The sequence below is a fragment of the Manacus vitellinus genome, unplaced genomic scaffold (genome assembly GCF_001715985.3).
Source record: "Manacus vitellinus isolate BGI_N305 unplaced genomic scaffold, ASM171598v3 scaffold_59_pilon, whole genome shotgun sequence".
In the NCBI taxonomy this organism is placed as follows: Eukaryota; Metazoa; Chordata; class Aves; order Passeriformes; family Pipridae; genus Manacus; species Manacus vitellinus.
This window is the reverse complement of record NW_021940681.1, coordinates 1,127,987-1,143,063: the sequence shown is the minus strand read 5'-3', so window position 1 is coordinate 1,143,063 and position 15,077 is coordinate 1,127,987. Positions and strand designations below refer to the sequence as shown.

The 15,077-nt window shown below is 44.0% G+C and overlaps 1 protein-coding gene across 2 annotated transcripts in view; it reads left to right on the top strand.

The window, feature by feature from the left end:
• Positions 1–11,067, top strand: part of PRR5L (proline rich 5 like) — a 42,643-nt gene extending 31,576 nt beyond the window's left edge. The window contains exons 7-9 of one of the 2 annotated variants that reach the window (XM_008919953.3): positions 1,378–1,518; positions 3,744–3,870; positions 8,070–11,067. In XM_008919953.3, the coding sequence (XP_008918201.1) occupies positions 1,378–1,518; positions 3,744–3,870; positions 8,070–8,455 (654 nt within the window). In that variant the 3' untranslated portion in view covers positions 8,456–11,067. The remainder of the gene's footprint in view (positions 1–1,377; positions 1,519–3,743; positions 3,871–8,069) is intronic. The other variant, XM_018082056.2, reaches the window with a different exon arrangement.
• Positions 11,068–15,077: the final 4,010 nt, after the last annotated feature.

Here is a 15,077-nt window from a genome sequence, read left to right as displayed (position 1 = left end):
GACCTTTAAGCAGCCAGGTTGGTTAAATTGCTGTACACAGGGAAACTATGTAAACAGGTCACTGGCTTTTATATAGTTGCAGCTGTTGATGTGACTATTGATGTGGAAAAAAGAATAACAAATCTTGTTTTGTTTGGCACAGAAACATGTTTGCATTTTGAAATGGGGTATGAAGTTAATGGGTCTAAACTGCATGATATAAATAAAAAGTTTGCAGCTGCTGAAATACAGTTCTGAGATACATACTGGTCTTAACTACACCTCCGTGTTTCTAAACGCACCGTGGTGGTTTAAAACCACAAAGTGCTTTTATTATGTCCAAGCTACCCTCCAGACTATTTGCTTTAATTCATATTTACATATTGATGATGCTGTTAATTATGACATTAAACCTATTATGAATTAATGTTTAACTGCTGGTAATTCCTTCCAGCTAAATATTTGCCATGTTGAGTGTGTTATGGAGATCATAAAACGATTCCCAAACAGACCATGGGGCAGAGATTAACATGCTGAGAAGAACAAGGCAAACTTTTCAGGCTGGAGAGTGCTGGGCAGGGCTGGGAGGAAAATTTCTGCTGTTAAGCTGCAGTGGGACAAGAGAAAGTCATTCAGACGTTAAGCATAGCATCAGGAAAGATGGTAACACCAGAGTGCCAAATGGAGTTCGACTGTGTTTAAATATGCTGAGAAACATCACATCATCGGTTAGACCTGCTCACTCATGTTGTTGATTTTAAAAAAGTAGCTGTGAGGACATGGAATGCCTTGAAGTGGATATTGAAGCTGATGCTTTTTAAAATGATGTTTAGTTCAAGCAGTCTGGCTAGCTTTGTTCCACCCTAAATCCTAAAATCTGTAATGGACTAAATTGTGGATTTTTGTCATATCAGCAAGGTCTAAACTGCAGATACTGAGCAGAAAGAGAATCCAATATAGACCACAGGTAGGCTTACTTAAGGAATAATCTGTACCAACTTCTTTCCCTACCAAACCTTCTCTGGTTTCTCAGCTCTGAATGGCAAAAGCACAAGCTACATCCAGCCTGGACTTCGAATGTTTGTGACTAAATTGGATGGCAAGTGGATTTCATGAATACGTAGTCTTTTAGTGAAATACAGGCCTATTTTTGGCTTCACTCCAAACCTCGTGGTGTCTCAGAGGACGTGATGCTTATTTCAGAATTTGTGTGAGACAGAGCCTGAGAGAAAAGCAAGCAAAGAATACTGTGAATCCTCAGCCTAAGTGATTGGGGGGTGTTTTGCCACAGCAGCAATGGGCAGGACAGACCCTTGCTGTCTGTGTGCATACATGTGTTGGTGCAATGCTCGCACATCCCTTTATCAACTCTTAGATTTTGTCTTCTGTGTTTTTTAGGGTCAGGAGTTGACTATCCGTCAGATTGCTCTTCTTGGCTTCAGAGACTTGGTCTTACTAAAAGTAAAGTTGGAAGAAATTCTTCCTCTGGTCCAGACAAAGCTTCCAGCTTCCATTGTCCAGATGCTGTTAATTCTGCAGGTGGGGAGCCTCTGCTCTTTGTCTGACTCCACTTGGCTATCTTGACCTCATTGGAGTAGCATGAACACTGGAAAGGAGAGTGGGGAGGGTGTGATGAAATGAAAATGATGTGTGCTTATTTGGGAGTGGTAACTGTAGAAATGAGAGCTGAATTTGGACATCCTTAGCTTTCCTGGAAACAGGTAAGGATGTTGCCTTGAAAGAGACGGGTGTTTGTATTTTCTTGGTACCTCTCCTCCCTATCTAAGAAGTCTCTCAGGACTCTTTCTTCACATAAATTTTCATTTCCCAGCTTCTCTGAATGCCTCTTTGTGCCCTAGTTCTCCTGATTTCTCAGCTTTGCAATGACAGTGTGAGTCTCCATCACAGCAGATAGTGGAATTTGAATGAGCTGTGGCTTCTGGCTGTCCAATGCCAGCTCCTTGGCTGGCTGGCGTGCTAGGCAGTGCCTTTGAGAGGAGAAATACCTTTTGTCAGTACATGCTATACATCTTTCAAAGGCCTCTCCCAAGAGACCCAGATCTTCTGTGAGAACTATCCTCTTTATCCTGACCTCAACAGATTACTTTCCAAGCGTGCCAGATACAGCCAAGTATACCAACTGTTTAATCTTTTTCTATATTGCTCAGCCTGACAGTCCTGTAAAATGCCATATTACTTGTTTGGGTTCATAGAATCATTCATAGAATGCTTTGGGTTGGAAGAGACCTTAAAGATCATCCAGATACAACCACCCTGGCGTGGGCGGGGACAGCTTCCACCAGATCAGGATGCTCAGAGCCCCATCCAACCTGGCTTTGAACACTTCCAGGGATGGAACATCACTGTTTGAGTGACTCACCACCCTCACAGTGAAGAATTTCTTCCTAATAACTAATCTAAACCTACCCTCCTTCAGTTTAAAGCTATTCCCCTTGTCCTGTCATTACATACCCTCTTAAAAAGTCCCTCTTCAGCTTTCCTGTAGGCCCTTTCAGACACTGAAAGGACACAATGAGGTCTCCCTGAAGCCTTCTCTTCTCCAGGCAGAACAACCCCAGCTCAACCTTTCCTCATGAGAGGTGCTCCAGCCCTCTGATCATCTTTGTGCCCCTCGTCTGGGATTTGCTCCAACAGATCCATGTTCTTCTTGTGCTGGGAGCACTGAACTCCAGGTGGGGTCTTACCAGAGCAGAGTAGAGGGGGAGAATCAGCTTCCTCAGCCTGCTGGCCACACTTCTTTTGATGCAGCCCAGGATACAGTTGGCTTTCTGGACTGCAAGTCCAGAAAAGAATCGAGCTTCTCATTCACAAACACACACCCAAGTCCTTCTCCTCCTCAGGGCTCCTTTCAATCCATTCTCCACCTAGCCTAATATTTGTGCTTGGGATTGCCCCAACCCATGTACAAGATCTTACATTTGACCCTGCTGAATATCATGAGGTTTGCACAGGGACCTCTCAGGTCTGTCAAGATCCCTCTGGGTGGCATCCCTTCCCTCCAGTGTGTTGACAGCACCACACAGCTTGGTGGCTTTTATTTCTTCTCCAGTGTAATGAGTGTCTAGGAATGAAACTTTCTAAAACACAATTATAATTGCAAAGGGGCTAAGCTCCTAGTTCTGTATAATTTCTCACTGTTCTGATGTTCCAGTGACCCAGACTATAACAGTGGGAGATACCACAATTTCCCAGAAATATTATTTTAATAAAAGAATCTTGGGAGCAAAGAGGTTCTCAAAGCAACACATTTGAGGAAAAAAAGCTTATTGAGGCTTTGCAGGAAGTTAGGTTTGAACTGTTTCTGAAATTACTGTTAAATTGGTTAGTGTTATCTGTCATCTTCATACCTGTAAGCACAGAGGGTGCTTTGCTTGCAGTCCTGCCTAGGAAAATAGCAGTACTTTGCCCAAGGTGTGTTAAGGTTTTTCTACAAAGAGATGTTTCCTGGTAGAAGTGCCCTGGTGTAATTATATCACTGTGCACATCCTCAGTGTGAGCATACCTTGAACCTTCCTGTCCCCTGGTCAGAAAAATGAGCTGGCTCCTCAATGTGCACGAGTTTATGACTGTGACTTGAACAAGGAGGTTGACCTGAATGGCACACAAACCTCTATTTGGTTTTCTCAGCTGCCAATGGTCTACCAGAATGGTTGGGATATTCCAATGCAGAGATATTTGACAGAAAAAGGCTTCACCCAAAAATCTTTTAAGGGTAATGTTGACTTTTTATGTTTGATTTTCAGAGTGTCCATGAGCCTACTGGCCCCAGTGAGGGATACCTACAGCTGGAAGAACTGGTCAAGCAGGTGGTATCACCATACTTAGGTTTGTGTGAGGATCACAGCTCCTCTGGTAGCACCTGCTTACTTGGTAAGACATGCACATCCTACAGAAGCTATTATTAGGGTACATAGGTTGGTTAATGTGAGGCAGTGCACATCTGTGCTGGCAAAGGAGACAGTGCATGACTCTGCGAGAGATAGAAAACAAAGTCTAAAACACCCTTGAGAAGGTCCTGGTTAATATTTCTGAATGCAGATTTTTGTGACAGGCTTTTTATTTTCCATGGCTGACTGAACTATTAGTGTCCCACCACTGCATGCACACACAGACAGACACACACCCCTGAAAAGTCTCTCTTCTCTCTGGAGATGGACTAGATTTAAAACTCTCTGGTCCATGACTGGGGTACTGCCTTCACCCCAGTGAGAGACCACACTTGGTCCTTTGCTTGCCCGCTCTCTGTCCCTGCTTGCTACCCTGCTTCATCTGCCTGAATTCCCATGCTCACTGCTGCATCAACCAGTCTTTGCAAACTGCACAACTGTTGCTTGTTAATTCTGAGGGATTACAGGGATTCTTGCGTGGAGTCTTCCTTCCATCTGAGGATCCTGTTTAAAAAAAAAAAAAGTAATTGCAGATCTGCGTTTAAACTATGGACAAATGGGTCTAGGTAAGAGAACAGGCACTTCAGGAACAGCATGCTTATAGTGGGAAACTTCTTTATACATGATCCAGGAGCTCTGCTTGCACATGTGGCCAGCCAGAAGAGACTGGCTTGCTAATGGGAATAGTGATAGTGATTTGATAGTCAAGAAGATTTAAATAGAAGAAGTGAAAAAAGCTCTAGTCTCCCTCTGTTTTGATAAGCTTTAGCCTTTGCTTTGACATAAATTGTAGCAAGCTGGAGACACACAACCTGTCTTGTACTATGCCTTTGAAGCATAGGGGAAAAGATGGTCTTGTGGTAGAAGGACTTATCAGGACTCAGACAACCTGTACCTGTAACAAACTCATGGCATCGCTTTAGGCAAACTGTGGCTCAAGGGTTTTGCTCCTGTGATTGCTGGGCAATCACATATCCAGGTATGAGGCCCCAGACCCAGAGAGTCAGGCAAAAGACAGTCAAGAAGAGGATTTGTCTGGAGGGCCTCCCGTTGCACCTCATCTACCAGATGGATTACAACCACAGCTATAAAGAAAAAAAGAAGGGTAGGGTTGTAGTAGGTAACTCCCTTCTGAGGGGATCTGAAGGCCCTATATGTCGACCAGACCCATCCCACAGGGAGGTCTGCTGCCTTCCTGAGGCCTGGGTGAGGGATATTAGTAGGAGACTCCCTGAGCTAATCCAGCTCTCTGATTATTATCCACTGCTGGTAGTCCAGGCTGGCAGTGATTACATCAATGAAAGAGGTACCAGGCTAATTAAAAAGAACTTCAAGGCACTGGGTTGATTAGTTAATGGGACAGGAGCACAGGTGCTCAAGCGGACTACCCTCAGTTCCTGCAGTAGCAGGGATGAATGAGGAGAGGAGTAGGAAAACCCATCTTATCAATAGGTGGCTAAAGGATTGGTGCCACCGGCAGAACTTTGGTTTTTGAACCATGGGGCAAATTCTATGGTACCAAGCCTACTAGAGTCAGATGGGCTTCATCTGTCTAGCAAGGGCAAAAGGACTCTAGCCTGTAAGTTGTTGGGGCTGATCAAGAGGGCTTTAAACTAGGTTTGAAGGGGGAAGGGGTTGAAACCAGGTTCTCCAGAGATGAGCTTAGGGGTGAAAACCAGAGTTAGAAGTGAAATCAGCAGCCCAGCTGAAGTGCATGTACACTAATACATGCAGCATGGGTAACAAACAAGAGGAGCTGGAAGCCATCATGCAGCAGGAAAGCTGTGATGTAGTCACCATTGTGGAAACTTGGTGGGATGACTTGCATGACTGCCGTGGGGGGCTGCAAGCTCTTCAGAAGGGACAGGCAAGGTAGGAGAGGTGGAGGGGTGGCTCTCTATGTTAGAGAGACTCTTGAGTCTGTAGAACTTGAAGTCAGTAACAATAAGGTTAAGTGCCTGTGGATCAGAATCAGGGGAAGGCCAACAAGCCTGTCATCCTGGTGGGAGTCTGTTACAGACCACCCAGCCAGGATGGATGAGGGTGATGAATTATTCTACAAGCAGCTGGCAGATGTCTCAAAATTGCCAGCCCTTGTTCTTGTGGGTGGCTTTAACCTGCCAGATGTCTGCTGGGAACTCAACACAGCAGAGAAGAGGCAGTAGTATCTTAAGCTTGATTTAAAGTGGGAGAGGAGCGCAGCAAAGATAAGTGTGAAAGGGGACAGGACCACTCACAGAGGGGAATTGTAGAGGGCAATATTCTCACCCGCTCTTCTGTTAGCACCCTTCTTGCTTTGCCTGTGTAAATTTGCTGTAACCTGCATTGTAAGGATGGAGCATGCTGAAGGGATCCTGTTTTCTAAGAAACAATGTTTATATTGGGGATAGAAGATAAAATTAAAACATCCACCCTATTTCCTGATATATTAAGCCTAACATCACTGCTGATCTGAGTTTGCTTCCAAGTTTATATTCCTTGTCATAAGGCATCAAAATAGAAATAAAATGTCTGGTTAAACTATGCATGACAACTCTCTTAAGAGACTGTTTTTTGTGGTCAAGAAAGTAGAGGGGGTAAAGTAAAGCAATAAATGAATATTCAGAGTTTAGCCTAATTTCACCTGGTTCTCATCAGAAAGGATTTTAATTTTCTTTCACAAAAATCATCTGTGGATATTTTTTCATTGAAAGAGTTGGGTCCTAATGCCCTTCAACACTACAGCTTGCTGTGGCTTGAGCTGCAGATGAAACCTAAAGAGTATATGCATTGTAACCAGCCTCAAAAATTATTTGTGCATACTCTTAAGCAAAAAAGTTTGAATGAAAGCAAACCCACTTTGAATGAATGTATTACTGGCAGTAGCAGGGTGAAGTGTTGTCATAGCTTAGCTGCTGCCAGTGGTGGAGTTCTGGCTGCTCACCCATGCCTCCCTGCAACAATATTAAGTTTGTTTTCTGCTTTTGTTCCTGATGCAAGCTTCCAAAACTCTTTTATAACCTCAGTGATAAGTGCTTTGCTTTGCATTTTGTTACTCTCTCTCTTATGCTCACCAATCTTGGTGAAAGCCTTTTATATGGTTTAAAGCCTTCTGAGTTTATGAAATGAGACCCTGCGCTTCAGTGAAATTGGTGAGAAACGAGACAGGTACGGAATAGCTTTATCAGCTGCTGTGGAGATGGACCGCAAGAGGTGTTTAACATCACATGGCAATGCTGCACAGCAGTGAAAACCAACAGGTGCTGGCTGATTCATATTGTCTGATTCAACCTGCTAGAAGAGTGAGAGTGAGCCAAGGCACAAAGTCTGACCCCTGCCTTTCTAAAAGTTTTCAGTATCAGAATTGAAATAGCACTTCATGATATGGGGCTGGGGGCTGTGCCTTGGGTCTGAGTTTTAAACCAGGCATTATTTCTCCTTAATGATTTGCTGAGGAGATCGTACACCCCATACCCGTCAATTCTGTGTCACTGCCTTATCCCTGCTCCCCAAGTGCTGTCCTTCTCTCATGTGCCCTTACCCCAGGCTGTTGTGGACTGCTCCTGCACACTGTTAGGTGTTTTCTGTGTCTAGCACCCAAACTAGACATGTTGTAAGGTGGATGACAATTTCTTTTTCTTGCATGATCTTTGAAAAATACAGTGGGATAATGCCAGCAGAATGGCCTTTACCTAGGCAGATGGAGAGGCAGTGTAAGCATCAGGACTTTCACACTGACAACAGCTAATGGCACCTCCTGAGAGAAATTTTTCAGAGGAAGGGATGGCAACTCAAGTCCTCTCTGAACATTTTTTTGGAGACTTATGCCGCTTTAGTGTCAGTCATTTTAGTGAGAGCTCCTACTCAGAGCTCCTCATCCCTGGATAAGGAAGGAGATCACCAGGATGCTCAAGAAAGTCCCTTGGCTGCACCTGTGATTTTTGACTCACTTTTCTCACAGGCACCAGCACCATTGCCTTATAGCAGGACAGGAGGTCTCTCCTTACTGGGGGAGAAGCAGATCTCCTTTCCAAATCCCCAGCAGTAGGAACCAGTGAGCACCTGACTGTTTTCCAGTGGTAAGGAGGTGGGACACTATAACTGCACACTGAATTCTCTCTGTTCCCTGAGGCCAGCCTAGCAGTTGGAGCAACGCTTCATCTGTGCACTATTGACCATTCCTGCTTCCTTTTTCTCTTCCAGAGAGACGGTACTCCAGATCCCGTCCTAAGACTGATGTACTGAATTATCCATCTCATGCGACGACCCGGCAGCCCAGTGAGATGGCCCTGACCCCACTGACAGAGCAGGAGGGTGAGGCTTACCTGGAGAAATGTGGTAGCATCCGTCGCCACACCGTTGCAAATGCTCACTCGGATATCCAGCTCCTGGCAATGGCCTCCATGATGCACACAGGAATGGTCATAGAGGAATCAGACAGTACTGACAAGTGCCTCCTCCTGCAGCCTGCTTGTTTCAGCCACAGGCAGTGCTCCAGTGAGCCCAGTATCGCCGATGGGCCAGAGGGAATCGGGGCAGCAGCAAGTAGGCAAGATTCTGCAGAGCTGAACTGCACATCGGTCAGCTAGAAGAAGTCTTGCTGAAGAGTGGAGAACTGTATGCACTAAGCTGGACAAAGTGTTGTGTCATCCTTGCTGGGAAAAAAAAGAAAAATTTTAATTTTTCTCATGTCATTGAAATGGCCTCAAGGGTTCTTATGTCTGAAAATGCTCTCTAGATTTGATTTTTTACCAGTCTAGGATCATTGTTGATGGAGGTACCAGGCTGCTCCCAAATGACCACTGAGGGCTGCAAAGGTTTTGCTGTTTAACAGCACAGTCTACCTTCTGTAAGCTTTCTCCCTCTACTAGTATAAACCTTTTGTCATCAGGTTTCCTTCTGTTTCTTTGGTGTGATACAAATTGACCTCTTTCTGCTTTTCTCCATCTTTCACAGTGTTGTGCTGCTTATTTGCTCTTCATTCCTGCAGTAGAGACCTCTGTGCTAAATGTTCTCTTTGGTTCTGGTCCTAGTGTGGTGAATGCTGAGGACTGCATTTCTCTCTTTTAAAGCTGAACTCAGGGATGAAACCATTTGAGTCCTCCAGAAAGATCTGCTGAGGTGGCTTGTGAGAGGAGATCCTTCACTTTGCCTCCCATGAACATGGATAAAAAGCCCAAATTGGAACAAATCAGAACTACTTTTTTCCCAGACCTGAAGAGAACTGAGTGTACATGGAGCCTGAGCTGAGTACTTCATATGTACTTTATTTAGTTCCAGTCATATCTTGGGGGTTGTGGTATAAACTGTGCAAAGGAGGGCTGGGTGTGTAAATTGAGTGTAAAATGTAATCCTGAGCATCCTGGTATTTGGCATCAATTTGGTCTCAAAATTTCTGTGGTGATAGGGCTACAATGAAAAGAGACAACTAAATTGATTCCTTTGGGAAGAAGATGCTGGGCAGAGTTTGCATTTGTGCAAGAGACATAGAGGTGCTTCTCAGCAGCGGGCCATCGTGATGCTAGACCAGGAGGTGATGAACAGGATTTCATCCTTGGGGCTACCCTGGTAATTCTAGCACTTGCAGATTTCATGAGACCAAAGATAACCAAAGGGGTGTAGAAAGGAGTCCTGTCTCAGTGGTGTATTCATGAAGTGCTCCTGACCTCCAGTGGTATCTGACTCAGTGCAGTATTGCTTTTAAGATAAAGTGAGGGCTCTTTGCAGTCCTTGGTTTTGTTTTTATTTTGAAGATTAGGAATGGTCCAGTTTGCGAGTGTCTGTGGCAGGCACTGCAGTCTGCAGTGTCTGCTTTGTAGCATCACTTGGTACTCAAATGCTGCTTCTATGGGAACAGAATCAATCTGTTCAAGCTGTCCCTTGAGATACTCTGCCGATGTCTTGCTAAGCAGATTTGCAAGTGTAATTACAGGCTTGAAGGTGAACTGAAATGCTGCCTTAAATGTCAAATTCCATTAAAAATGTGGACATAACAAAACTACCGCTTTAATCTGTAAATAAATAGGTCTTGACAAGGAAACAGAAGGTTAAGATGAGCCTTCAGGACTTTTTTTGCTATGGCATTAACTACAGAGTTTGCCCTGCTTCTCTTGGGCACTAAACATTTCTGCTCCGCTGGCTGCACTGAAAGTACAGTGCTGACCTGTCAGGACTTGGCCTTAGTAGCATGTGCAGCAAAAAGAAAGCAGACTAGCATTATTATCTGGCAACAAAGCACCTGAAATACCAGCTACGAGCACAAGCCACAACATCTTTATAAATCAGGTTGTTACTTTTTCTACTGTAGTTTGCAAATGTTGAAACAGATATTGAAAAGGACTACTTTTCCTTGCTAGGCACCCTAATTGGCCTTTGTGTGAAAATACTAAATGTTTTGATCACCAGCTGTGCTTACATGTTGAAGAACAGAGCTTGAGTTATGCTGGCTGCCTCCTCCTCAGAGCATGCACAGTCGCATGGAATGCGGCTTTAAGCCACAGGAAGATGTGGCTTTAAGCAATCTTCCCTTCAGATGGATTATAGGATAAATTACTCTCCTATTCATAAATTAGACTGACTGACCAGGCCAACTTATTTGTTGTCTTCTGCCCCAGGGTGGCCATGGACTGTGGCGAACCTTCAGAACCTCTGTGCCAACAGCCAAACCTGGTAGACCATGCTGGTCTCCCCTTGGCACAGTCCCTGCAGTGTGGGGCAAATGAAGGCATCCTGCTCAAAAGTAATTTCTTTTGCCTCTTGCAGTAATTTAAAGCCTTCTCTTAGTAGCACTGAGGCATGTGGAGAAGTGATCACCCTGCAGCATTTCAATTCACTCTTACGAAGGCTTTTCTTCTTTATGTTTCTCCTCTCTCCATTTGACTTTTGTAAATACCCAAAACATCTGGATTTGTGAGCAGTGCCCTCTTTTATGCTGATTAGAATGATTTATTTATTTCCTGACATATTGTTGGATCATCTCTAGGACTAATAGGAGTTAGTCCTGATTTTAACTTGAATTTCTTTAATTTTACACATATGTATAATTTGAATTATATTGGTTTTGTCTCTGTTACTTTGCAAAAATTTGCACCAGGCCCTCTGAATCATGCACTTCCCCAGCTGTTTTGTTTTTTAGGCAGAATTAAAGCTGGTGGCTTTACTTTGTAAGCTGAAATAAACAAAATCTGTTCTGTAAACCACACCAAGTATATGGTCATAAGTACCACTTTTATAGCCACATGAGATTGCGCAAGCCTCTGCAAATGCAGACCTCTTACAGGTAAACTGGGTGAACCTGGAAGTGCCCTGCAGCTACCATGATGGTAGCATGAGGCTGCAACTGAAGCACTGAGTGTCTGCTCTCCATTGAGGAAGCTCTCAGTCCCTTGGAAGCAAAAAGCTAACACAGTCTCTGGGCCAGAGCTGTGGCATGAGAAACACTTGCATTTTGGATACAGGGGTCTGGTTTGGGGTTTCACTTTGCTCACTGTGTCACACAGCCAGGGCCACAGGGCAGGTCTTTTCTACCTTTATGGTAACCAACTTGAGAAAACCTCCTGGAAATACTGTAGGAATGGGAAGAAGGGATTTCTCTCACCACCTCTTGAAGTCTGTTACCTTCTACCTTGATAATTACCTAGAGTAAGTCACTTCTCATCAAGACCAAGTCTGTCTTCTCTTTTTACTCAGTCTCCTTAAAGTAAGTGATTAATTCTCTCTGTCCATACAATTCTGTCATAAGCTTACAGAGGGGGACCTCAGCAGAAAGCTATTCTTAGTACAACTTGCCTTTTTCCTGACATTCCCCATAGGCAAGCAGTATGTTTTTATTGCCAGTAAGTAGAGCTTCTTCAGTCCCTGGTTAGGTTAGCAGCAATTTGGTTTATTTTTTGTTTGTTTCAATCAGAAGAAATGCAGTAGATCTTTGTGCTGTCACTGATGGCAGCAGGGGGAACACTGCAGGGTTTGAACTGATGCTGAGGTAGGGTATTACCCTTTCTTTTGAAGTCCATATGGCAATGGGTTCACCTGGAAGGAATGGCCTTTTGGCACTTACAACTGAGTCAACAGACTAAAAATGTTTGGCTCTTGCAGGCAGCCTGTGTGTCCCAGAGAGGAGAAACTGAGGGTCTAGTGAGAGAAAAATTGTGGTATTTATAGTGTGTTTACTTATATGAACTTCTTAATCGTGCTGTAGCCTTGGAGTAGCAGGTTTCCCTTACTGGATTCCCTGTTCCTTCCCAACCTGGACTCTTCTCCATACCAGCAGCAGGACTCCTGGGCCTGGCACACACACTGTATTGTGTGTGTGGGGTGTTCCAGTGACAGTAAGGGGAGCAGTGTAGAAACTCAGCCAGAGTTGATGACACTGACTTGCACCGAGTTGCCAGAACCAGAATTGAAAGCTCTGTGCTAAGAACAAAAAATGCTGCCAGTGCAGAGGGCTGCAGGCAGGGCCTTCATGACACTCAAACTCCCACTCTTGATGGGTCTTTCTCATATTTAGAAAAGGCTGAAGAAGGGTGGTTTTTAAGAATAGGGGCAATACAAGTGAAAGCGAGTATCTCTCCTCATTCTCAACTGAATCTGGAGGCAGATAAAGATCTCTTCAGCTGTGAAAATTGCAGCCAGCAGAAGCAAGCGATTGTGTTTTTTCCAGTGATTTAAATGTAGCAGACACCTACCCATCCATGAGGCCAGGGCCCCTCCTCACAGAGCCCTCTCCATAGCTCTGCCAATCTCCTATGCAGTTTGGTCAGTGACGTGTCTTCAAGGGGCTGTGGAGGAGGCTGGGAAAACCCATCCTCTTTGTCCTTTGTGGTAAACCACCTACTCCTATAAGAAATGTAAGCATTATAAGAAGCCACAAACTAGGCGTCAAAACTCCCAGAAGAGGCCAGTCTGGCTGTATTCCCTGGCTGCCCCCTTCCCCACCTGGAACAGGCCTCTGCAGAGCCAGCACCGCTTCCCACTCGGGAAAGCAGGTGAGGAGGCAAGACCTACCCTGGTACAGATGCCCCACAGTGCCCAGGGAGTTTCCTAGGGGTACATGAGCTGGAAATTCAGCCCACAGTCAACATGCTCCATAGGAAAGTTGCTGCAAAATTTCCTCAGTTAAAAGTGGGAAGAGTGGGGTATTTGGTATTTCCCTGAGCAAAGGGGAGGTAATTAGTCATCCTAGTCATGTTTCAAGCGTGGAAAGTGGACCTGGTAGCACAGCAACAGGTTAAATGGGATATTCTCACTTTTCCACACATTTGGAGAGTGCTTTCTCTTCACCTTGCTATCCCAACAGCTCCAGGTAAGGACACCAACCACTCAACTACATAAACAAAAGCTTTAAAACAGAAATGCCAGCTGTTAAAGCAACTTAGTAGAAAAGGTACAGCACATTCTCATCAGCATGGTGCTCAAAATTGCACGCTGACTAGATTAATCTTTACCTAAATAATTGGTATAATAAAAGGTAGGGTAGAGGCTTAATTATAGCTTGATCATCAAACTTTTCAATGAGAAAAAGGAAAGAAAATTCCTTAAAAAAATCTCCAAAAATTAACAACTAAACCAAAAGACAAGGGTCTCACCTACCCTAAGCACCTACAATGGTACAGAGCAGATTTGTAGTAGCTATAAATTGCAGCAATATTTAGGGACTTGCTGTTTCAAGTGTCTGTCATTAGGCTTCAAAGCTAACTCCCACTTATGCCAAGAGCTAGTTTGTAATTCTTGTGGCATAATTATTACAGACTGTACAGTAACAACTTCTGTTACATTGGAAAATAGATTGAAGTCACAGAGCCGTTCTTTCTGACCTCGGAATTTATGAAGTCAGCTGCACTGGCTCGCGTACAGGAGTTTTTGCAGTTGCTAAAATAATAGAATTTTTTTTTTTAACCTGAAAGAATTAATTCTGTGAGAATTGCTTGGGCTTCTCAAAGAGCAGACAGACCAGTTACAAGATGCTCAGATTCAATTTAGTACTGCAACAGGACTACCTAGAAAGTGACAGAATTTATGTATGTTAAATACCAGTGAGAAACCACAGAATCTGTGCCATAAATTACCTACCCTGTAGGCCTCCAAGACTGATTTACACCCATTATTGGTAAGCCAGCCCTCTTCTCCACTGTGGGTTTTTAATCCATTTCACACTAAATGCTTATTGACAAAGTTATCAATGGTTCTTGGAGCAGAAACAAGCTCAGCCTTGTCTCCTACATAACTATCTCTAAGGGACAGCTTCATTATGACTATGCTAAACCCACTGTCTTTGTCCACACGCATCCCAGGCCAATGGATTATGTATTTACTGTGTGGTTGGATATAAGAGATGAGAGAGGCTGTTCTGCAGGAGGGAAGTGATGGTACATGTGAAAATTCCCCCTTAAGCAGTATATGCACTATATTTAGAAGAAACACCCTGTTTTAATAATATCTCTTTCCCCTCACCCCCCATGGTTGGAATGGGAGGGGAATTCTGATGTGCATTTTGGGACTTTGAACATCGAGGATTCAGAACCACAGTCCATTATATGTTTGAGTGAGTGCTGGGGAGGGGAGAGGGGAGGGAATTTCTTGTGGTTTTCCCCCATCCTGGGAGAGGGAATTTCTAGTGGTTTTCCCCTATCCTGTTTTTTTTTCAGAAGATAGCAGTGGCTGAGCAGCACTGCATTTGGCAGTGCAGATGGAGCTGCTCTGAGCTCCTCTATTCAGACTGTCACTGGATCTCATCAGTCTCTCTTCTGCCTCTGCAACTTTCTTCCCCGAGAGCCCTGTGGCAGACTGGAGACATGCTGCCCACTGCAGCCATAGTTCTGGTTAAACGTGATAGCTCAGCCTCAACAGCACCGTGTTAAGAAAACTTCTGTCCAACTATCCAGGAGCCGCTCTGGGAGTCACACTCTCACCACCTGAGCTGGGACTGAAGACCCTTCACAAAAGCCTGAGCTGGATCCCTCCTCAGAGGCACGAGCTGTTATTTTGTTATTGCACCATAATTAAATTGTTTTAAAGAATGAGATGTCTGAGACACAGAGTTGAACCAGTAAGGAAACCCGGTCTGACTGTGTGAGACTGGTGCTATCTTTATTAAAACTTACAATTTTTATTATTTTTACTTTTATAGAGATAGTGTATTATATATGATCTATTTATAATTACATTTGTATATACTTAATACAGTAAATAAATACTATATTACTATTTAAAAAA